Source organism: Rhinatrema bivittatum, chromosome 12 (genome assembly GCF_901001135.1).
Source record: "Rhinatrema bivittatum chromosome 12, aRhiBiv1.1, whole genome shotgun sequence".
Classification (NCBI taxonomy): Eukaryota; Metazoa; Chordata; class Amphibia; order Gymnophiona; family Rhinatrematidae; genus Rhinatrema; species Rhinatrema bivittatum.
In genome coordinates this window covers 2010229-2036785 of record NC_042626.1, presented here as the reverse complement: position 1 = coordinate 2036785, position 26557 = coordinate 2010229, and the positions used below count along the sequence as shown (strand labels likewise).

General features: G+C 41.6%; 1 protein-coding gene across 1 annotated transcript; it reads left to right on the top strand.

Moving 5' to 3' along the window:
• Nucleotides 1–216: 216 nt before the first annotated feature.
• Nucleotides 217–18084, top strand: LOC115073810 (gastricsin-like). The gene is made up of 9 exons (XM_029572638.1): nt 217–380; nt 467–614; nt 834–951; nt 2159–2289; nt 2937–3136; nt 3867–3974; nt 4318–4465; nt 4881–4979; nt 17794–18084. Exons 1-9 carry the CDS (start codon nt 325–327, stop codon nt 17944–17946), a joined length of 1161 nt encoding a protein of 386 aa, XP_029428498.1. The 5' UTR covers nt 217–324; the 3' UTR covers nt 17947–18084.
• The last annotated feature ends 8473 nt before the right edge of the window (nt 18085–26557 follow it).

Genomic DNA, 26557 nt, shown 5'->3' with positions numbered 1-26557 from the left:
TTTGAACATTTGAAGGTTATATGTTTTTGATAACACCTTTTCTCTTCCAAAACCATGTTTGCGTCCCTTATCGAGCCAGTTTCTTATGGAATAGATCCAGAAAGTATGAGGTTACTAGGAAAAGGCTGATAAAGATAATAGAACTTGATACTCCTAAAAAAATATATATTGAGCAATTTCCAGCCTGTATTAAGATGGGAGAAAGGAAGAGAGGCAGGAGAATGGAAAGAGGGGTGGGGTTGCGAGTATAAAAGAAAGCATTTCCAACACAGAAAGAACTCAAGTCTCTGCTCAGGTGATTAGTGAGTTCTGGAGAAGAAGAGGATGAAGTGGCTGATCCTTGCACTGGTGTGCCTGCAGCTCTCAGAGGGGCTGGTGAGGTGAGTATCCAAGAGAAGGCTAAGAAGAGAGAAGTACAATGGCTTTCCTGTTGATTGATTCCCCTCTTTCTTTTCATCTGACATAGAGTCCCCCTGAAGAAATACAAGTCTATCCGAGAGGAGATGAAAGAGAAGGGAGTGCTCGAGAATTACTTAAGAACACACAGACTAAATCCTGCCTTGAAATATAACTTCAATAACTTTGCTGTGGCTGATGAATCCATGTACTTTGATGTGAGCACCAGGGCCTCTATGCCTACCACGCATTTCCTTCTCTCAGTATATTATCCATATGGTACACAGAAAGAAACCTAACTTCCTTGGTTCTCTTTCTTCCTTCAACCTCAGAAGTGCCAAGGTTGTTTTAAAGATCATACTCTTTCTAGAAAAGCTGCTGTACCTTCTAGAGTAAGAACCTAACTCTGTAATCCACAATCAATCAAATCTTTCTAGGTTTACTACTTTGGAGAGATCAGCATTGGAACGCCTCCCCAGAACTTCCTGGTCCTGTTTGACACCGGCTCCTCCAATCTCTGGGTCCCCTCCACTTACTGCCAGAGCCAGGCCTGCAGTGAGTAATCTGGCACTATGGAATGAGTTTAAGAGCTGAGGGTTGGACCATAGGGAATGTTGTCTTTCTTGAGGATCTGACATGACAAGATAAAGTTTCCTCCGCTATTTTCAGTGTAGATGTTGTGTATTTCCTACAGATCCTGTAGTGCAGAAGACACTGGACCTGATGTATCAAGGGCTTGGTCATACTCTAAACCTTATTCATACTTCTGGGACTGAACAACGTGGCACAGATCTATCAGGGACTTCCATGTGATCCAGACTGGCCCCTGTTGGAGATAGGATGCTGGACTTGACCCAGCATGGAGCTTCTTAATGTTCTTAGTAACCATTGATACATCAAGCCCTGTTGTTTCTGTTACTTCATGTCAAGGATCACAATTGTGTTTGAATTTCCCACATCTGATGGTTGACAATTTGGGGTAATTTTTAGACCCTGCGGAGAGATTGCAAGTTGGGAGAAGTATGACCATGCAGAGTTTTCCTGAAAACATGACGTGGAGGGCACTTCATGAGCCATAGACATTGCATCTGCAGCACTGTACATCATACATGGGGATTTAAGAATAAAACCCCTGTGCAGTTCCATTCTCCCCCCACCCACTCTGCCCCTGTGCAATGTAGATAAAATTATCCACATAGGGGGGAGGGGAATTTATTACCTGGGTAAAATCTTTTGAAAGTTGCTGTGTAGGAGGTAATTTTCAAGGACACTTATCCTCATAAAACCTCTTTGCCGTGCACTTTTACACACACAGTTGGTATTGCAGGGGGTGGGGGGATAGTGGAGATGGGATGGGGGATAGGAATTTTCAAAGTCTGTGCATAGATTTCCATGCAGAAGTTACTCAGTGCTAGGAGCCGTGTAACCAGGGAACTTTATCCTGGTGATTTTCATCCTCCAGAGAAGAGTGGCATAGCTTGTAGAGCCCTCAAAGCTCTCCTGCCATTCCTTAGGAGCTAATGCTGAATGAAAAGCAGCCTGTTTCCCCCAAAGGCTGGAAGTGAGTGCAGTAATGTAACAGATGCAGGAGCAGTATAACCATCCCTCTCTTGCACTGTACTTCCCATATCACTGCTCTCACGTGTCAGGGAGACTCAATGAGTGATAGAAATATTGCTTTCTAATCTTTATCATGTCTTCCATATTGCTAGAAGCAGGATGTTAGGACCCAGCTAAAAGTGCTCTTTTGTCTTCTGTTTAGCCAGCCATCCACAGTTCAATCCCAGTCAGTCCTCCACCTATTCCTCCAATGGACAGCGCTTCACCATGGCTTACGGCAGCGGTAATGTTGGCAGCAGCGTCACGGGCCTGTTTGGCTATGATACCGTGACCGTGAGTAGTATTACTATCTGCTCTAGTAGTATGAGCAGAAAGTCTTTGCTAGGCTGCATGTGCAGACTGAACGCATTTCCAGCAAAGAAAGCAGTGACTTCAGTGCAGGAATCGCAGCACATTTACAGAGAAGCTGCAGTTCTGGTTCTGTAGCTCCTATCACTGACACCTTGGACAGACTGGGTGACCCCGTGATTAGAAGAGAATGGGCCAGAAGCCAGGAGACCTGTCTGCCAGTCCTGCTTCTGACATTTTCTGTTATTATTTTAAGCAAATGGTTTTACCTGGGTAACTAAGCAGTTATTGACTTTTGGAACCTGTTTCTCCCCTCAGCTCAGGTTGCAGGCAGGAGGATGTGGGGAAATTTATTTTCTAATCCTTGTGCAGTTATTCATGGCACAGACTTTGCAGCATCACTCTAGGTAATTGTTATAAAGTACGCTGGTTTTCAGTGGTCCATACTGCACGTGCTAAAATAATACTACCATCATCTAGCAGAACTGAGCAAGATAGAGACATCCAATAATGGGATACAAGAAATGATTGACACATGGCATAAGTGCAGTCCCTGTCCCAAAGAGCTTACAAGCCAAGTGGGAGATCAGGTATTAAGGGTCCTTATACAGCGTTTTCACATTTTCTTTCAGATCCAGAACATAGCTGTCACCAATCAGGAATTTGGCCTTACCATCACTGAGCCCACCAGCAACTTCATCTACTCTAAATTTGATGGGATTCTTGGGTTGGCTTACCCTGGCCTGGCAGTGGGAAATGCTGCCACTGTTATGCAGGGCTTGCTACAGCAGAACGCCCTCACAGAGCCAGTCTTCAGCGTCTACATGGGCAGGTAAGGAGGCGCTTCACATGTGCATTTTGGAATTAGAGCTGAAACCTTCCTTTTGCATATGAAAATATTGTATTTTGTTGTGAATGTTCCAAGGAATCAGAAAGTGGAACAAGAAGTTCCACACAGAACTGATTGAGCTGACATCCCAGGATGCATGCATATATGTGATTTGAAAAAACCCCTCTGACAGATCCTGAACATGTGGTGTCTATAGGAAACTAAACAGAAGTCATTGGTGGGAATGGGGGCTACAGTGTCACAAACACAGACATGGTGATCTCCTAAGCCTTCATCTCTTCCAAACGTAGATTAATAAGTAAGGAGAATATAATAATTAGAAAACTGGTAAATTCTCACAAGAGAGTTTTTGAAGCTAGGTAAATTGTCTTCCTTTGCCTGGCAAGGAGCACATAAGGGCTTTCAGAAAATGCTTTATTTCAGGAAGGGCTGAGGGGGAGCACTCTTACATTTGATTTATTTTCAAAGTGCACACACTAGTTTGCTCCTGACTGGTTTCCTGCAAGAATAGGAGGTGAACCCTGCATTTTATGTTAGCTAAAAATGTGAAAGTTCCCCTTTGAAAATGATCTGCAAAGTTCAGACATAGCATGCAGATAGAAGGGCTGCTCCAAATGACCCCATTAAGCTCTCATTTGAGGGCCCTTTTGCTGTGCATAATTCAGAATACTCTGGATAACCAATCGCATTGTTTTATCATGTATTTTCTCAGCCAATCCGGTGAAGTAATCTTTGGAGGAGTTGACAGTAGCCTTTACACTGGTCAGATCTACTGGGCCCCCGTCACCCAGGAGCTATACTGGCAAATCACTATGAACGAGTAAGTCTGCTCCATCCCCATGACCTTCATGTCTTGTGTTTTCCTACCCCATCTTGTTCAGAGAGGGCTCCAATCTAAATTTCATCAACAGTCACATCTGTGCCTCTGTTTACGTTTTAGCATCCTGCCATGCCTCAGAAGTTTTTGGAAGAAGTAATTTCAATTGTATCTCAAAATATTTCACTATTAGTTCAACATTTTGTGAAATACAAGGACCTGAAAGTCTCTAATAGGTGGGAGGGCATTGGATCTATCGACTGGGCACCCTGGCAGAGGAGAAGAAAATGGTATCACATGAGCACAGCTTCTGAGATAACAAAGCCTCTTGTGCATTTCTCCACAGCTTCTCCATCAATGGACAATCTACCGGCTGGTGCAGCCAAGGCTGCCAGGCAATCGTAGACACTGGCACTATCCAACTCAATATTCCAGCACCATACATGGGCTACCTGCTTCCTTACCTTGGAAGCGAAGAGGATCAATACGGAGGGGTAAGTTCAGCAACCAACACCAGCAGCAGTGGGAGGAATGGGACAAAGATTTTGAAAAAGGCAGTGCAAAACTGAGACACATAACAGGAGAGTAAAAACTCTTACTCCCTGCTGACCGTTCAAGGCAATACAGATGTCGGGAAGACAGAGGGAGTTTATTTATTGATTTAGACTTGGCTCTTACCTTTCCACCAAACTTTCTTCCACGTCTTCTCAACAAACAAATATATACTTTCTGTGCATTTATTGTCAGACTCCAAATGACCATGAAATGATTTTACAGATTATGGATGGATAGGGACAGGTGGAGAATGTGAGAAGCAATGTCTACGATGCAGGTCCTCAGATAACCATGAAATAAGAAAGCTGTTCCTTAATGTGACTGAAAACTGGTTTTTCTCATTGCTTTTCATAGTATCCCGTAAACTGCAACAATATTCAGAACTTGCCCACGCTCACTTTCACCATTAATGGCGTCCAGTTTCCAATTCCACCTTCAGCCTACATCAGCCAGGTAGATATGTGCACGTCGTCTTATTCACCTAGGTTCTAGCCGTGGTCCTCTGCAGATCTTATAGCTTCCAGTATTGTTTATCTAGGGCTCACCGGAGCTCTGATAAATAGCAGCAGGAATCATAATATCTGGTAAGGTAACAGATAATTTCACCAGATCAGATACAAACTATTTGAGGGAATTCTTCATTTGTTTGCTCAAAAGCCTGAGTGGCTAAGGAACAGGCACTGCAGGAGTGTGTCTTCGCTCTGCTTTTCTTTCCCATATATAAACTGTATAGATACTGTCTGTATTACACAGGGAGGGTCATTTACATCACCCTAATATATAAACTCTATAGATACTGTCTGTATTACACAGGGAGGGTCATTTATACCACACTAACATATAAACTGTATATATACTGTCTGTATTACACAGGGAGGGTCATTTATACCACACTAACATATAAACTGTATAGATACTGTCTGTTTTACACAGGGAGGGTCATTTATACACACTAACATATAAACTGTATAGATACTGTCTGTATTACACAGGGAGGGTCATTTACATCACCCTAATATATAAACTCTATAGATACTGTCTGTATTACACAGGGAGGGTCATTTATACCACACTAACATATAAACTGTATATACTGTCTGTATTACACAGGGAGGGTCATTTATACCACAATAACATATAAACTGTATATATACTGTCTGTATTACACAGGGAGGGTCATTTATACCACAATAACATATAAACTGTATATATACTGTCTGTATTACACAGGGAGGGTCATTTACATCACCCTAATATATAAACTCTATAGATACTGTCTGTATTACACAGGGAGGGTTATGTATACACACTAACATAAACTGTATAGATACTGTCTGTATTACACAGAGAGGGTCATTTATACACACTAACATATAAACTGTATAGATACTGTCTGTATTACATAGGGAGGGTCATTTACATCACCCTAATATATAAACTCTATAGATACTGTCTGTATTACACAGGGAGGGTTATGTATACACACTAACATAAACTGTATAGATACTGTCTGTATTACACAGGGAGGGTCATTTATACACACTAACATATAAACTATATAGATACTGTCTGTATTACACAGGGAGGGTCATTTATACACACTAACATAAACTGTATAGATACTGTCTGTATTACACAGGGAGGGTCATTTATACACACTAACGTATAAACTGTATAGATACTGTCTGTATTACACAGGGAGGGTCATTTATACACACTAACGTATAAACTGTATAGATACTGTCTGTATTACACAGGGAGGGTCATTTATACACACTAACATATAAACTGTATAGATACTGTCTGTATTACACAGGGAGGGTCATTTATACACACTAACATATAAACTGTATAGATACTGTCTGTATTACACAGGGAGGGTTATGTATACACACTAACATAAACTGTATAGATACTGTCTGTATTACACAGGGAGGGTCATTTATACACACTAACATATAAACTATATAGATACTGTCTGTATTACACAGGGAGGGTCATTTATACACACTAACATAAACTGTATAGATACTGTCTGTATTACACAGGGAGGGTCATTTATACCACAATAACATATAAACTGTATAGATACTGTCTGTATTACACAGGGAGGGTCATTTATACCACAATAACATATAAACTGTATAGATACTGTCTGTATTACACAGGGAGGGTCATTTACATCACCCTAATATATAAACTCTATAGATACTGTCTGTATTACACAGGGAGGGTCATTTATACCACACTAACATATAAACTGTATATATACTGTCTGTATTACACAGGGAGGGTCATTTATACCACAATAACATATAAACTGTATATATACTGTCTGTATTACACAGGGAGGGTCATTTATACCACAATAACATATAAACTGTATATATACTGTCTGTATTACACAGGGAGGGTCATTTACATCACCCTAATATATAAACTCTATAGATACTGTCTGTATTACACAGGGAGGGTTATGTATACACACTAACATAAACTGTATAGATACTGTCTGTATTACACAGGGAGGGTCATTTATACACACTAACATATAAACTATATAGATACTGTCTGTATTACACAGGGAGGGTCATTTATACACACTAACATAAACTGTATAGATACTGTCTGTATTACACAGGGAGGGTCATTTATACACACTAACGTATAAACTGTATAGATACTGTCTGTATTACACAGGGAGGGTCATTTATACACACTAACGTATAAACTGTATAGATACTGTCTGTATTACACAGGGAGGGTCATTTATACACACTAACATATAAACTGTATAGATACTGTCTGTATTACACAGGGAGGGTTATGTATACACACTAACATAAACTGTATAGATACTGTCTGTATTACACAGGGAGGGTCATTTATACACACTAACATATAAACTATATAGATACTGTCTGTATTACACAGGGAGGGTCATTTATACACACTAACATAAACTGTATAGATACTGTCTGTATTACACAGGGAGGGTCATTTATACACACTAACATATAAACTGTATAGATACTGTCTGTATTACACAGGGAGGGTCATTTATACACACTAACATATAAACTGTATAGATACTGTCTGTATTACACAGGGAGGGTCATTTATACACACTAACGTATAAACTGTATAGATACTGTCTGTATTACACAGGGAGGGTCATTTATACCACACTAACGTATAAACTGTATAGATACTGTCTGTATTACACAGGGAGGGTCATTTATACACACTAACATATAAACTGTATAGATACTGTCTGTATTACACAGGGAGGGTCATTTATACACACTAACATATAAACTGTATAGATACTGTCTGTATTACACAGGGAGGGTCATTTATACACACTAACATAAACTGTATAGATACTGTCTGTATTACACAGGGAGGGTCATTTATACACACTAACATATAAACTGTATAGATACTGTCTGTATTACACAGGGAGGGTCATTTATACACACTAACATAAACTGTATAGATACTGTCTGTATTACACAGGGAGGGTCTTTTACATCACCCTAATATATAAACTCTATAGATACTGTCTGTATTACACAGAGAGGGTCATTTATACACACTAACGTATAAACTGTATAGATACTGTCTGTATTACACAGGGAGGATCATTTATACACACTAACATAAACTGTATAGATACTGTCTGTATTACACAGGGAGGGTCATTTATACACACTAACATAAACTGTATAGATACTGTCTGTATTACACAGGGAGGGTCTTTTACATCACCCTAATATATAAACTCTATAGATACTGTCTGTATTACACAGGGAGGGTCATTTATACACACTAACGTATAAACTGTATAGATACTGTCTGTATTACACAGGGAGGGTCATTTATACCACACTAACGTATAAACTGTATAGATACTGTCTGTATTACACAGGGAGGGTCATTTATACCACACTAACGTATAAACTGTATAGATACTGTCTGTATTACACAGGGAGGGTCATTTATACGCACTAACATAAACTGTATAGATACTGTCTGTATTACACAGGGAGGGTCATTTATACACACTAACATAAACTGTATAGATACTGTCTGTATTACACAGGGAGGGTTATTTATACACACTAACATAAACTGTATAGATACTGTCTGTATTACACAGGGAGGGTTATTTATACACACTAACATAAACTGTATAGATACTGTCTGTATTACACAGGGAGGGTCATTTAACCACACTAACATATAAACTGTATAGATACTGTCTGTATTACACAGGGAGGGTCATTTAACCACACTAACATATAAACTGTATAGATAATGTCTGTATTACACAGGGAGGGTCATTTATACAGACTAACATAAACTGTATAGATACTGTCTGTATTACACAGGGAGGGTCATTTATACAGACTAACATAAACTGTATATATACTGCCTGTATTACACAGGGAGGGTCATTTATACCACAATAACATATAAACTGTATATATACTGTCTGTATTACACAGGGAGGGTCATTTATACCACAATAACATATAAACTGTATAGATACTGTCTGTATTACACAGGGAAGGTCATTTATACGCACTAACATATAAACTGTATAGATACTGTCTGTATTACACAGGGAGGGTCAGTTACATCACCCTAATATATAAACGCTATATATACTGTCTGTATTACACAGGGAGGGTCATTTATACCACAATAACATATAAACTGTATAGATACTGTCTGTATTACACAGGGAGGGTCATTTATACGCACTAACATATAAACTGTATAGATACTGTCTGTATTACACAGGGAGGGTCATTTACATCACCCTAATATATAAACGCTATATATACTGTCTGTATTACACAGGGAGGGTCATTTATACCACAATAACATATAAACTGTATAGATACTGTCTGTATTACACAGGGAGGGTCATTTATACGCACTAACATATAAACTGTATAGATAACAATAACAATCACAATAATAGATAACAATAACAATCGCCGTGATTGTTTTGTTTTATGTAAACCGACCTGATTTGATATTTGTATCGAGAACGTCGGTATATAAAAATGCTAAATAAATAAATAAATAAATAACATATAAACTGTATAGCTACTGTCTGTATTACACAGGGAGGGTCAGTTACATCACCCTAATATATAAACGCTATATATACTGTCTGTATTACACAGGGAGGGTCATTTATACCACAATAACATATAAACTGTATATATACTGTCTGTATTACACAGGGAGGGTCATTTATACGCACTAACATAAACTGTATAGATACTGTCTGTATTACACAGGGAGGGTCATTTATACACACTAACATAAACTGTATAGATACTGTCTGTATTACACAGGGAGGGTCATTTATACACATTAACATAAACTGTATAGATACTGTCTGTATTACACAGGGAGGGTTATTTATACACACTAACATAAACTGTATAGATACTGTCTGTATTACACAGGGAGGGTTATTTATACACACTAACATAAACTGTATAGATACTGTCTGTATTACACAGGGAGGGTCATTTATACACACTAACATAAACTGTATAGATACTGTCTGTATTACACAGGGAGGGTCATTTAACCACACTAACATATAAACTGTATAGATAATGTCTGTATTACACAGGGAGGGTCATTTATACAGACTAACATAAACTGTATAGATACTGTCTGTATTACACAGGGAGGGTCATTTATACAGACTAACATAAACTGTATATATACTGTCTGTATTATACAGGGAGGGTCATTTATACCACAATAACATATAAACTGTATATATACTGTCTGTATTACACAGGGAGGGTCATTTATACCACAATAACATATAAACTGTATAGATACTGTCTGTATTACACAGGGAGGGTCATTTATACGCACTAACATATAAACTGCATAGATACTGTCTGTATTACACAGGGAGGGTCAGTTACATCACCCTAATATATAAACGCTATATATACTGTCTGTATTACACAGGGAGGGTCATTTATACCACAATAACATATAAACTGTATAGATACTGTCTGTATTACACAGGGAGGGTCATTTATACGCACTAACATATAAAATGTATAGATAACAATAACAATCACAATAATAGATAACAATAACAATCACCGCAATTGTTTTGTTTTATGTAAACCGACCTGATTTGATATTTGTATCGAGAACGTCGGTATATAAAAATGCTAAATAAATAAATAAATAAATAACATATAAACTGTATAGCTACTGTCTGTATTACACAGGGAGGGTCATTTATACCACAATAACATATAAACTGTATAGCTACTGTCTGTATTAGACAGGGAGGGTCATTTATACGCACTAATATATAAACTGTATAGATACTGTCTGTACTACACAGGGAGGGTCATTTATACACACTAACATATAAACTGTATAGATACTGTCTGTATTACACAGGGAGGATCATTTATACGCACTAACATATAAACTGTATAGATACTGTCTGTACTACACAGGGAGGGTCATTTATACACACTAACGTATAAACTGTATAAGATACTGTCTGTATTACACAGGGAGGGTCATTTATACACACTAACATATAAACTGTATAGATACTGTCTGTATTACACAGGGAGGGTCATTTATACACACTAACATAAACTGTATAGATACTGTCTGTATTACACAGGGAGGGTCATTTATACACACTAACATACAAACTGTATAGATACTGTCTGTACTACACAGGGAGGGTCATTTATACACACTAACATATAAACTGTATAGATACTGTCTGTATTACACAGGGAGGGTTATTTATACACACTAACATATAAACTGTATAGATACTGTCTGTACTACACAGGGAGGGTCATTTATACACACTAACATATAAACTGTATAGATACTGTCTGTATTACACAGGGAGGGTCATTTATACCACACTAACATATAAACTGTATAGATACTGTCTGTATTACACAGGGAGGGTCATTTATACACACTAACATAAACTGTATAGATACTGTCTGTATTACACAGGGAGGGTCATTTATACCACACTAACGTATAAACTGTATAGATACTGTCTATATTACACAGGGAGGGTCATTTATACCACACTAACATATAAACTGTATAGATACTGTCTGTATTACACAGGGAGGGTCATTTTTACCACACTAACGTATAAACTGTATAGATACTGTCTGTATTACACAGGGAGGGTCATTTATACACACTAACGTATAAACTGTATAGATACTGTCTGTATTACACAGGGAGGGTCATTTATACACACTAACATAAACTGTATAGATACTGTCTGTATTACACAGGGAGGGTCATTTATACACACTAACATATAAACTGTATAGATACTGTCTGTATTACACAGGGAGGGTCATTTATACACACTAACATATAAACTGTATAGATACTGTCTGTATTACACAGGGAGGGTCATTTATACACACTAACATAAACTGTATAGATACTGTCTGTATTACACTGGGAGGGTCATTTATACCACACTAACGTATAAACTGTATAGATACTGTCTATATTACACAGGGAGGGTCATTTATACCACACTAACATATAAACTGTATAGATACTGTCTGTATTACACAGGGAGGGTCATTTATACCACACTAACGTATAAACTGTATAGATACTGTCTGTATTACACAGGGAGGGTCATTTATACACACTAACGTATAAACTGTATAGATACTGTCTGTATTACACAGGGAGGGTCATTTATACACACTAACATAAACTGTATAGATACTGTCTGTATTACACAGGGAGGGTCATTTATACACACTAACATATAAACTGTATAGATACTGTCTGTATTACACAGGGAGGGTCATTTATACCACACTAACGTATAAACTGTATAGATACTGTCTGTATTACACAGGGAGGGTCATTTATACACACTAACATATAAACTGTATAGATACTGTCTGTATTACACAGGGAGGGTCATTTATACACACTAACATATAAACTGTATAGATACTGTCTGTATTACACAGGGAGGGTCAGTTACATCACCCTAATATATAAACGCTATATATACTGTCTGTATTACACAGGGAGGGTCATTTATACCACAATAACATATAAACTGTATAGATACTGTCTGTATTACACAGGGAGGGTCATTTATACGCACTAACATATAAACTGTATAGATACTGTCTGTATTACACAGGGAGGGTCATTTACATCACCCTAATATATAAACGCTATATATACTGTCTGTATTACACAGGGAGGGTCATTTATACCACAATAACATATAAACTGTATAGATACTGTCTGTATTACACAGGGAGGGTCATTTATACGCACTAACATATAAACTGTATAGATAACAATAACAATCACAATAATAGATAACAATAACAATCGCCGTGATTGTTTTGTTTTATGTAAACCGACCTGATTTGATATTTGTATCGAGAACGTCGGTATATAAAAATGCTAAATAAATAAATAAATAAATAACATATAAACTGTATAGCTACTGTCTGTATTACACAGGGAGGGTCAGTTACATCACCCTAATATATAAACGCTATATATACTGTCTGTATTACACAGGGAGGGTCATTTATACCACAATAACATATAAACTGTATATATACTGTCTGTATTACACAGGGAGGGTCATTTATACGCACTAACATAAACTGTATAGATACTGTCTGTATTACACAGGGAGGGTCATTTATACACACTAACATAAACTGTATAGATACTGTCTGTATTACACAGGGAGGGTCATTTATACACATTAACATAAACTGTATAGATACTGTCTGTATTACACAGGGAGGGTTATTTATACACACTAACATAAACTGTATAGATACTGTCTGTATTACACAGGGAGGGTTATTTATACACACTAACATAAACTGTATAGATACTGTCTGTATTACACAGGGAGGGTCATTTATACACACTAACATAAACTGTATAGATACTGTCTGTATTACACAGGGAGGGTCATTTAACCACACTAACATATAAACTGTATAGATAATGTCTGTATTACACAGGGAGGGTCATTTATACAGACTAACATAAACTGTATAGATACTGTCTGTATTACACAGGGAGGGTCATTTATACAGACTAACATAAACTGTATATATACTGTCTGTATTATACAGGGAGGGTCATTTATACCACAATAACATATAAACTGTATATATACTGTCTGTATTACACAGGGAGGGTCATTTATACCACAATAACATATAAACTGTATAGATACTGTCTGTATTACACAGGGAGGGTCATTTATACGCACTAACATATAAACTGCATAGATACTGTCTGTATTACACAGGGAGGGTCAGTTACATCACCCTAATATATAAACGCTATATATACTGTCTGTATTACACAGGGAGGGTCATTTATACCACAATAACATATAAACTGTATAGATACTGTCTGTATTACACAGGGAGGGTCATTTATACGCACTAACATATAAAATGTATAGATAACAATAACAATCACAATAATAGATAACAATAACAATCACCGCAATTGTTTTGTTTTATGTAAACCGACCTGATTTGATATTTGTATCGAGAACGTCGGTATATAAAAATGCTAAATAAATAAATAAATAAATAACATATAAACTGTATAGCTACTGTCTGTATTACACAGGGAGGGTCATTTATACCACAATAACATATAAACTGTATAGCTACTGTCTGTATTAGACAGGGAGGGTCATTTATACGCACTAATATATAAACTGTATAGATACTGTCTGTACTACACAGGGAGGGTCATTTATACACACTAACATATAAACTGTATAGATACTGTCTGTATTACACAGGGAGGATCATTTATACGCACTAACATATAAACTGTATAGATACTGTCTGTACTACACAGGGAGGGTCATTTATACACACTAACGTATAAACTGTATAAGATACTGTCTGTATTACACAGGGAGGGTCATTTATACACACTAACATATAAACTGTATAGATACTGTCTGTATTACACAGGGAGGGTCATTTATACACACTAACATAAACTGTATAGATACTGTCTGTATTACACAGGGAGGGTCATTTATACACACTAACATACAAACTGTATAGATACTGTCTGTACTACACAGGGAGGGTCATTTATACACACTAACATATAAACTGTATAGATACTGTCTGTATTACACAGGGAGGGTTATTTATACACACTAACATATAAACTGTATAGATACTGTCTGTACTACACAGGGAGGGTCATTTATACACACTAACATATAAACTGTATAGATACTGTCTGTATTACACAGGGAGGGTCATTTATACCACACTAACATATAAACTGTATAGATACTGTCTGTATTACACAGGGAGGGTCATTTATACACACTAACATAAACTGTATAGATACTGTCTGTATTACACAGGGAGGGTCATTTATACCACACTAACGTATAAACTGTATAGATACTGTCTATATTACACAGGGAGGGTCATTTATACCACACTAACATATAAACTGTATAGATACTGTCTGTATTACACAGGGAGGGTCATTTTTACCACACTAACGTATAAACTGTATAGATACTGTCTGTATTACACAGGGAGGGTCATTTATACACACTAACGTATAAACTGTATAGATACTGTCTGTATTACACAGGGAGGGTCATTTATACACACTAACATAAACTGTATAGATACTGTCTGTATTACACAGGGAGGGTCATTTATACACACTAACATATAAACTGTATAGATACTGTCTGTATTACACAGGGAGGGTCATTTATACACACTAACATATAAACTGTATAGATACTGTCTGTATTACACAGGGAGGGTCATTTATACACACTAACATAAACTGTATAGATACTGTCTGTATTACACTGGGAGGGTCATTTATACCACACTAACGTATAAACTGTATAGATACTGTCTATATTACACAGGGAGGGTCATTTATACCACACTAACATATAAACTGTATAGATACTGTCTGTATTACACAGGGAGGGTCATTTATACCACACTAACGTATAAACTGTATAGATACTGTCTGTATTACACAGGGAGGGTCATTTATACACACTAACGTATAAACTGTATAGATACTGTCTGTATTACACAGGGAGGGTCATTTATACACACTAACATAAACTGTATAGATACTGTCTGTATTACACAGGGAGGGTCATTTATACACACTAACATATAAACTGTATAGATACTGTCTGTATTACACAGGGAGGGTCATTTATACCACACTAACGTATAAACTGTATAGATACTGTCTGTATTACACAGGGAGGGTCATTTATACACACTAACATATAAACTGTATAGATACTGTCTGTATTACACAGGGAGGGTCATTTATACACACTAACATATAAACTGTATAGATACTGTCTGTATTACACAGGGAGGGTCATTTATACACACTAACATAAACGGTATAGATACTGTCTGTATTACTTTATACCTTCAGACTTTACACTAATGTGGGAAGTTATAAACTAACCCCCTCATTTATCAAAATACACGAAGGTGTTTTCGCATGGAGAGAGAGAGAGAGAGCGCGAGCGAGCGAGCCTGGCCATAATGGCATCTCCCTAGATAGGTATTTTTATCCCTATGGTAGGCCCACCTAGTAACCCGAGGTGAGGGTTAGGTATCAGTGTAGGTGGTTAGGGGCCACTTTGACATTCAATGTGAGATGTACGAACAGAACAGTAGTCTCTTGTGAAGATTTGATGTCCTTCAGAGTGAGGAAACTCACCCAAAGATGAGATATGTGCAGTGTTCTCTCAACCTAGCTTGATGTTAAAATACAGAATTCTACATAAAGCACTCACCATAATCCACAAAACCATCCACAAACAGCTCACCCTAGACCTTCAGACCCCATTCAAACACCATGCTTCAGAAAGGCCCATCAGAGAGGCATATAAAGGAATGCTTCAAGTCCCACCTACCAAATCCACTCGTCTATCATTCACCAAAGAACGTTCCTTCTCCACAGCAGGCCCAGTCCTTTGGAACAAATTACCGACTGACCTAAGACTGGAATCCTGCCTCCTCACCTTTCGAAGGAAAGTTAAAACGTGGCTTTTCCTCCAAGCCTTCCCCTAACTCAAAATAATCCATCAGACTCAGATAAAGGAACCGAATGTTTACTAATTTCACAACCTATCTTATATGATTTATATGTAGTTATTCCTATCTCTCTTATTCCTAGCTACTCTAGCTCCCAAGTTTAATCCCCTGTTATATTGTAACTTTGCTATTTTCAGCCTTCTTGTTTTGGTTACTTTTCGTTTATCCCTTGTTCTATGTAAACCGGCCTGATATGAATCCCATTCATGAAGTCCGGTATAGAAATATTTTAAAATAAAATAAATAAAATGTTACCCAGGTAGAGAGTCCATCAAGCTAGGTTGAGAGAACATTGGCCAAATCTCGTCTTTGGGTGAGTTTCCTCACTCCGAAGTTCATCAAATCTTCACAAGAGAGCAGTGTTCTGTTTGTACGTCTCACGTTAAATGTCAAAGTGGCCCCTAACCCTCTACACTACTACCTAAAGCTCACCTCGAGTTACTAGGTGGGCCTCCCATAGGGATACAAATACCTCTCTAGGGAGAACACTATGGCTAATCTCTCTCTCACATTAACAATGGTCCCCCAGTGGTTGATTGCAGGAAAAAAGATCAGGTCGGGCACAAACTTAGCTCTTTGCATAGGTAATTAGCACAAATTGCAATAAACTGTATATTAGCATAATCCACACCCCTTTTGCTATCGCATTTTCATAAATCCAGGCCTTAACCCCCAATTCTGTAGCCTTGCCTGGGTTGACATTCACTGCCACTTAGTCAGTTAAGTTCCGATTTAGCCAACTAAGTGGCTCTGTCTGCATATTGGGCCACACTGAGTGGCCACCACTTAGCCGAATGTTTATCCAGATCAGTGAGGGATGAGATGGGGCATTCTGGGGTAGAGCTACTTCTCTGACTATTTGGCTGTCCTGTAGAAAGCCAGATAGACTCACCCTGCTAACTCTAAGGTATCTCAGGGAAGTTAGCTGCTTAAGTTTATCTGGCTAATTTCTTCCGCTGGATAGCGCCTGAATACGGGAGTTGACCAGCCTCTGCTCTGCAGAGTTAAGGAAAGCCCTAATGTTGCTGATTTCACTTTTACTTTTGCAGAGCAATGGTTACTGCTCAGCTATATTTTTGTCTATGGACCTGCAGTCTTCCAGTGGACAGCCTCTCTGGATCCTGGGTGACGTCTTTCTCAAGGAGTACTATGCTGTTTTTGACATGGGCAACAACAGAGTTGGCTTTGCTGGGTTAGCATAGACTGAAGCATCCATGTACAAGAATGTGATTACACTTCTTCTCAGCTCTCTTTATACACTTTTATCTTCTTGCTTTAAATTAGTGTAAAAACACCTTGACTGCTGTATCTCTTACTGGCAATAAAACTATTGCAAATAATACAAAGTTTGTCTTCATTTATGTGGGTGGGAGTAGGAGTTCACACAAGAGTTTGTCATTAAGGAAAAGTGAAGAAACCATTTCCCTTTACTCAAGATCATGTCAGGATGAAGAAAGAAAATCTCATTCTGTAACCTGATTGTAACCAACACAAACTTGATCAATAACCCGACAGGGGGCTCCACATGTGTTTAGTAATATGCAGGTCCTTCAGCTACTAAATAATGAACAAGCAGTACTTAGGTGGGATTCAGATAAAGCAGGATCACAGCAAGCCCACGGAGAGGACAGGAGCTAGTCTGGTGATGGCTGATGGACGTTAGTGCTGGTGCATCCATACTGGTGTGGGATATTCCCGGGGCGCTAATGGAAGCACCAGGAAGGGGCACCGCTAACAGGTATGAAAGAACCCATTCAGTACCGGTGGGGGATATTCTCAGAGGCAGAAACAGAAGCACTAGGAAGGGGCACTGCTAGTGCTAACAAGTGCAAAAGTGCCAGATGTATGTGAACAAGCCCCAGAACTTGACTCCAACTAATGAAATAATTTATTTCTAAAGCATCAATAAATTGCAGCACAACAATGCAGGCTTTGCAAGAAATCACAAAATTATGCAAGATGCCTAGATAAAGTACCGATTTCTAAGGAAAGACAGAAAATGAGAATTACATTAGCCAATATTGAAAGAAGCCGAGTGCCTGACTGTTCTGGACTCAGACCGTGCACACTGGCATTCTGCCCAGGGGCTCTAACCTGGGGGAGGGGCTCATCTCACTAGGAGTTACCTGAGGGGCTTGTCACCTGCATGCACACAGGATTACCTCAGGGGCTTACCCAATGAAAACACACACACAATAACTGGGACTACACCCAGGAGCTTACTCCCTACACAAGTAGTTACATGCACACTCTGGCTGAGTACATCATGGCTCCAGGTACTTTTGGTAGGTTTATTTAAGCAATAGCAGGTTAGAACAGAGAATAAATAAAATCAGATTCATACAGAAGCGTCATTTCCAGATAAAAGCATTAGGCCAATCAGAGGCCAGCTTCCAGCCCTTTAAATCGGCGCACTGCTCGACGACTTCCCTCTTTCGGCGCCCTCCAACTCCCAGCACCAACCTTAATTCTCTGCCGGGGTTCCAGAGGCCCAGCCGGGGCAAGAACCCGCTCACTTCCCGGTGAGCCGCACAGAGCAGGAAGGACAGGAAATCCCGTTCCTCAACAGTAGCGAAGAGAAATAAAGAAAAAAATCTTCAAAACCTCGCCGTGAGTAAACCGTGCCCCTGAAAAGCATTAGGCCAATCAGAGGTCAGCTTCCAGACCTTTAAATCGACGCACTGCTCGTCAGCGTCACGCGCCCGAAGGAGCGCGACCTAAGGGGCCTGCCGCTTAGTGCGCCCCTTTGTGAGCCCCAGGTCTGGGGATCACTCCCAGCGGCAGTTGAACACACCCCAGCTCTGTTACAAGTGTTCCTCAACACCTCCTCCCACACAGCACTCACCTAACCAGTTCCCAGCCCTCACCCATTTAGCCCCCTGCTTCCATCTATCCAACCCCCAGCATTCATCCAACCAACCTCCTGCAATTCAGACATCCAGCCTCCTACAATTCAGATAACCAACCGCCAGCATTCTTACTACCAGACTCCAGCATCCTTACTCTTAGACTCCAGCAGTCACACAACTAGTCCCCAGCATTCATCCATCCTTCAGACTGCATCCTTACTCATCACTCTAACAACCAGCACTCCTGACTCTACAGGCCACAATGTTTTCTGGTCTCCCAATACCGATTCTCTATCATCGTACTCTACTATCAGGAAAATCAACCATACTTTCCAGTCAACGCACCTACAAATCCCTTATCTCCATCATGATTTCACCAATTACCCAAAGGCTAGGCTTTGCCCCATTCTCCCTGATATTATTTAATGCGCAATCCCTCACCAAGAAATCACTGATCCTCAATGACCTTCTTCTAGACGCAAACCCAGACTTCTGCGCCATAACTGAAACATGGCTAAGACCTACAGACATAGCATTAATAAATCAATTACCAATTCAAACCTACGACTTTTTCTCTATCCCCCGACAGAAAAAAAGGGGTGGGGGTATTCTCCTAGCAGCTAAAAAAGACCTGAGATTCTCACAATACCCAATTAAATCAGCCTCGAAACTGGAAACATGCCTTTTCAAGTCAGACTTGCTCCAAATCCTACTAGTCTATGCCCCTCCAGGCCTCCTAGAAGCAGATGCTTCACCCATGCTGGAAATTATTGCATCATATCTAAATCTGGACTCCCCAGCGATAATCCTAGGAGATTTTAACTTACACGTTGACAACCCCACACTCTTGACCAGCTGCGAAGCCTTCCTTACCGCCATGTCGGCCATGGAATTCAAACAAATAATTAACAAACCTACCCACAAGGCGGGTCACACCCTGGACCTCATCTTTTTGAACTCAGGTATATCACACTCAGCACACCCAACATGCAAACTGGTCCCCTGGTCTGACCACACATTAATCTCCACCACCTTCTCGCTGGCACAAACGAGCTACAAACCCCCTCCTCAACCATCATTTCACTACAGGAAAGCTTGCTCCTCTGACGACCTCAGTAAACATCTAACCTTAGAACTCCCACTCATAGACATCTCCTCCCTCAACTCAGCCATCAACTTCTGGTCCACCATAACAGAAACGGTGGCAAACAAACTCTGTCCACTGACTACAAAAAAACTCAAACACTATGCGTCCAAAAGACAACCATGGTTTACTAATGAACTTAGAAATCTCAAACATAGTCTACATCAGAAAGAAAGTAAATGGCGTAAAGCTCCTTCCCCCACCACCCTCTCTGCCTACAAAATCGCCCTCAACTTATACAAGAGCTCTACATTAAAAACAAAAAGGGACTTCTACGCACATAAGATTCATGATCTCATCTTTGACTCCAAAGCCCTTTTTGCATACGTCTCCAACCTAACTCAAACCAATGCACCTGACATACCACTTAACCAAGCGCAAGCAAAAGCAGAGGAACTGGCCCTCTTCTTCAGTAATAAAGTCACGAACCTACTAACACAGCTGATGCCTAAGGCTAGTTCACCTGCCAGCACTTATTTCCACTCCAACAATGACATATTACTCCACTCCCTTGAACCCATCACATCATCAGAGATCCAAACAGTTTTGATAAAAATGAAACCTTCGTCACATCCCTTTGACCAAATCCCGTCCAAACTGCTTCTACTAATTCCGGACACCATCGCCAAAACTCTGGCGGACATCATTAACTGCTCTTTATCCCAGGGTTTCTATCCAGACGACCTTAAACTAGCATCCATCAAACCACTCCTCAAGAAACCAAACTTGGACCCCAAAGATCCCAACAGCTTCCGCCCAATCTCCAACCTCCCATTCATTGCCAAAGTTATGGAGAAATTAGTTAACACACAACTATCGGACTACATAGAAGAACACAAAATACTGTTTCCTACTCAATACTAGGGATGTGAATCGTTTTCCATATCGTCTTAAAGATAGAAATCGTGTGGCAGGGCAAGAAAATCGTCTTAGGCACGATTTTTTAGTTAAAAAATCGTTAAAAATCGTTTTTTCCGATTAGTGCGCACTAACTGGGAGTTAGTGCGCACTAACTGAAAATGATACAATTTGACACTTTTCAGGTCAGTTAAGGTCAGTTTAGGAATGAATATGTATTCCTATTGGCTGCCCTCTTATTTATTCATGTTACCAAGTTTCCTACTGACAGTATATGGGGGATGGGAAATGGAAACAGTTGGTAGCTTGACAAAACAAGTAATGTGATCAGTCAATGTGACTAGAACTTGTGCCCTAACCCTGATACCAGGGGTATTGTGATCTTCCTGCACACAGTGCCCTATCCCTATTAATACCAGGAGTGTTGTGATCTTCCTGCACACAGTGCCCTATCCCTAATACCAGGGGTGTTGTGATCTTCCTGCACACAGTGCCCTATTCCTGATACTGGGGGTGTTGTGATCTTCCTGCACACAGTGCCCTATTCCTGATACCGGGGGTGTTGTGATCTTCTTGCACACATCCCGATATCAGGGATAGGGCACTGCGTGCAGGAAGATCACAACACTCCTGGTATTAATAGGGATAGGGCATTGCATGCAGGAAGATCACAACACTCCTGGTATTAATAGGGATAGGGCACTGCATGCAGGAAGATCACAACACCCCTGGTATCAGGGATAGGGCACTGTGTGCAGGAAGATCACAATACCCCGGAGGAGTGAGGGTCAGGCAGCTCCCCCCTGTCTGTGAAGCCAGCCTCTCACTAGTAATGCAGGGAGGGAGCTGTCTCAGACTTCACCATCCTCCCCCCCCCCCCTTACCCACACACCATTCACTAGCTGGGACATGGGGGAAGTCAGGAGTGAGGGTCAGGCAGCTCCCCCCTGTCTGTGAAGCCAGCCTCTCACTAGTAATGCAGGGAGGGAGCTGTCTCAGACTTCACCATCCACCCCCCCCCCTCACCCACACACCATTCACTAGCTGGGACATGGGGGAAGTCAGGAGTGAGGGACAGGCAGCTCCCCCCTGTCTGTGAAGCCAGCCTCTCACTAGTAATGCAGGGAGGGAGCTGTCTCAGACTTCACCATCCTCCCCCCCCCCCCTCACCCACACACCATTCACTAGCTGGGACATGGGGGAAGTCAGGAGTGAGGGTCAGGCAGCTCCCCCCTGTCTGTGAAGCCAGCCTCTCACTAGTAATGCAGGGAGGGAGCTGTCTCAGACTTCACCATCCTCCCCCCCCCCCCTCACCCACACACCATTCACTAGCTGGGACATGGGGGAAGTCAGGAGTGAGGGTCAGGCAGCTCCCCCCTGTCTGCGAAGCCAGCCTCTCACTAGTAATGCAGGGAGGGAGCTGTCTCAGACTTCACCATCCTCCCCCCCCCCCCCCACCCACACACCATTCACTAGCTGGGACATGGGGGAAGTCAGGAGTGAGGGTCAGGCAGCTCCCCCCTGTCTGTGAAGCCAGCCTCTCACTAGTAATGCAGGGAGGGAGCTGTCTCAGACTTCACCATCCTCCCCCCCCCCCCTCACCCACACACCATTCACTAGCTGGGACATGGGGGAAGTCAGGAGTGAGGGTCAGGCAGCTCCCCCCTGTCTGCGAAGCCAGCCTCTCACTAGTAATGCAGGGAGGGAGCTGTCTCAGACTTCACCATCCTCCCCCCCCACCCTCACCCACACACCATTCACTAGCTGGGACATGGGGGAAGCCAGGAGTGAGGGTCAGGCAGCTCCCCCCTGTCTGTGAAGCCAGCCTCTCACTAGTAATGCAGGGAGGGAGCTGTCTCAGACTTCACCATCCTCCCCCCCCCCCCCCCTCACCCACACACCATTCACTAGCTGGGACATGGGGGAAGTCAGGAGTGAGGGTCAGGCAGCTCCCCCCTGTCTGTGAAGCCAGCCTCTCACTAGTAATGCAGGGAGGGAGCTGTCTCAGACTTCACCATCCTCCCCCCCCCCCTCCCCCACACACCATTCACTAGCTGGGACATGGGGGAAGTCAGGAGTGAGGGTCAGGCAGCTCCCCCCTGTCTGTGAAGCCAGCCTCTCACTAGTAATGCAGGGAGGGAGCTGTCTCAGACTTCACCATCCTCCCCCCCCCCCTCACCCACACACCATTCACTAGCTGGGACATGGGGGAAGTCAGGAGTTGAGGGTCTGGCAGCTCCCCCCTGTCTGTGAAGCCAGCCTCTCACTAGTAATGCAGGGAGGTAGCTGTCTCAGACTTCACCATCCTCCCCCCCCCCCCTCACCCACACACCATTCACTAGCTGGGACATGGGGGAAGTCAGGAGTGAGGGTCAGGCAGCTCCCCCCTGTCTGTGAAGCCAGCCTCTCACTAGTAATGCAGGGAGGGAGCTGTCTCAGACTTCACCATCCTCCCCCCCCCTCACCCACACACCATTCACTAGCTGGGACATGGGGGAAGTCAGGAGTGAGGGTCAGGCAGCTCCCCCCTGTCTGTGAAGCCAGCCTCTCACTAGTAATGCAGGGAGGGAGCTGTCTCAGACTTCACCATCCTCCCCCCCCCCCCTCACCCACACACCATTCACTAGCTGGGACATGGGGGAAGTCAGGAGTGAGGGTCAGGCAGCTCCCCCCCTGTCTGTGAAGCCAGCCTCTCACTAGTAATGCAGGGAGGGAGCTGTCTCAGACTTCACCATCCTCCCCCCCCCCTCACCCACACACCATTCACTAGCTGGGACATGGGGGAAGTCAGGAGTGAGGGTCAGGCAGCTCCCCCCTGTCTGTGAAGCCAGCCTCTCACTAGTAATGCAGGGAGGGAGCTGTCTCAGACTTCACCATCCTCCCCCCCCCTCACCCACACACCATTCACTAGCTGGGACATGGGGGAAGTCAGGAGTGAGGGTCAGGCAGCTCCCCCCTGTCTGTGAAGCCAGCCTCTCACTAGTAATGCAGGGAGGGAGCTGTCTCAGACTTCACCATCCTCCCCCCCCCCCCCTCACCCACACACCATTCACTAGCTGGGACATGGGGGAAGTCAGGAGTGAGGGTCAGGCAGCTCCCCCCTGTCTGTGAAGCCAGCCTCTCACTAGTAATGCAGGGAGGGAGCTGTCTCAGACTTCACCATCCTCCCCCCCCCCCTCACCCACACACCATTCACTAGCTGGGACATGGGGGAAGTCAGGAGTGAGGGTCAGGCAGCTCCCCCCTGTCTGTGAAGCCAGCCTCTCACTAGTAATGCAGGGAGGGAGCTGTCTCAGACTTCACCATCCTCCCCCCCCCCCTCACCCACACACCATTCACTAGCTGGGACATGGGGGATGTCAGGAGTGAGGGTCAGGCAGCTGCCCCCTGTCTGTGAAGCCAGCCTCTCACTAGTAATGCAGGGAGGGAGCTGTCTCAGACTGGTATCAGGGTTAGGGCACTGTGTGCAGGAAGATCACAACACTCCTGGTATTAATAGGGATAGGGCACTGTAAGAGATGACTGTAGTAGATTGAATAAAGATCTGATGTTTCTGCTCTCCTCACACCAAACAAAAACAACACACAAGCAGAGAAGCCCTTCTTACAAAGCTGAGCTAGTGAGTTAAGTAGGAGGAAAAGTAAACATACTGGTGCCAGTGTGGCTACTTAAAAAATACACTTACCAACAATCAATTACATATATTTGAACTGTGTACAGTTCCAGCCAGGACCACCTTTCTAAAATGCACAGTGATTGGCAAATTCAACATGCACTAGCATTTCAGGTGCCTGCTAACAAAAATAATAAACAAACAAGTTCTAGTCACGTGAGTGCTGATCATTACATTACTTTTTTTGTCAAGCTTCCAACTGTTTCCATTTCACATCCCCCCAACCATATTGGTAACATCAATAGATAAGAGCACAGCCAGCCAATAGGAATACATACATACATATTCATTCCTAAGTGACCTTTACTGACCTGGGAAGTGTGAACACTTTGTTTCATTTTCTGTTGGTGTTCGTTAGTTTCCAGTTCCATTTCCCATCCCCCCAACCATCACCTCAGTGGTAACCTTGGTAATATCAATAGATAAGAGGGCTGCCAGCCAATAGGAACACATATTCATTCCTAACTGACCTTCAGTGACCTGGAAAGTGTTTATTTGTATCATTTTCAGTTAGTGCGCACTAAATCGAGTTAGTGCGCACTAACGGGGAGTTAGTGCGCACTAACTCGAGTTAGTGCGCACTAACACGATTTAACGATTTTTAACGATAAATCGTTAGAATTTCTATTGTATCGTGTTCTATAACGATTTAAGACGATATAAACATTATCGGACGATAATTTTAATCGTTGAAAAACGATTCACATCCCTACTCAATACGGATTCAGAAAAGCTTCAAGTACTGAATCCTTACTCATCTCCCTGACAGACTACCTCATCACGGGCCTCGACAAAGGTCAGGCCTTCCTACTGATCCTACTGGACCTTTCGGCAGCATTCGACACCGTTAACCACTCCATACTACTAAATCAGCTGGTGAACATCGGCATCACAGGAACAGCACTGACCTGGTTCAAGACATTCCTAGAGAATAGAGGCTTCAAGGTTAAAATCCACAACAAAGAATCCCACCGGTATCCTTCTACACTAGGAGTTCCGCAGGGCTCCTCCCTCTCACCTACACTTTTCAACATTTACCTTCTCCCACTTTGCCAGTTGTTAACAAAATTGAACTTTAAACACTTCCTATACGCAGATGATGTCCAGATCGTAATCCCCCTCAAAGAATCTATCACAAAAACACTAGAATTCTGGGAAAACTGTTTCCAGGAAATCAATGGCCTCCTTACCAGTTTAAACTTAATACTAAATTCATCAAAAAGCGAATTCCTTCTCATTTCCCCCGAAAACAGCAACCTTACTAGGAACCCACCAGCCAACTTGCAAAT

Bases quoted from the DNA above. Each gene is read 5' to 3' on its own strand.
- LOC115073810 (XM_029572638.1), top strand. From the start codon at position 325: ATGAAGTGGCTGATCCTTGCACTGGTGTGCCTGCAGCTCTCAGAGGGG. The intron at 952-2,158 runs GTGAGTAATCTG...TCTTCTGTTTAG, and splicing joins CTGCCAGAGCCAGGCCTGCA to CCAGCCATCCACAGTTCAAT. The intron at 3,975-4,317 runs GTAAGTCTGCTC...ATTTCTCCACAG, and splicing joins TGGCAAATCACTATGAACGA to CTTCTCCATCAATGGACAAT.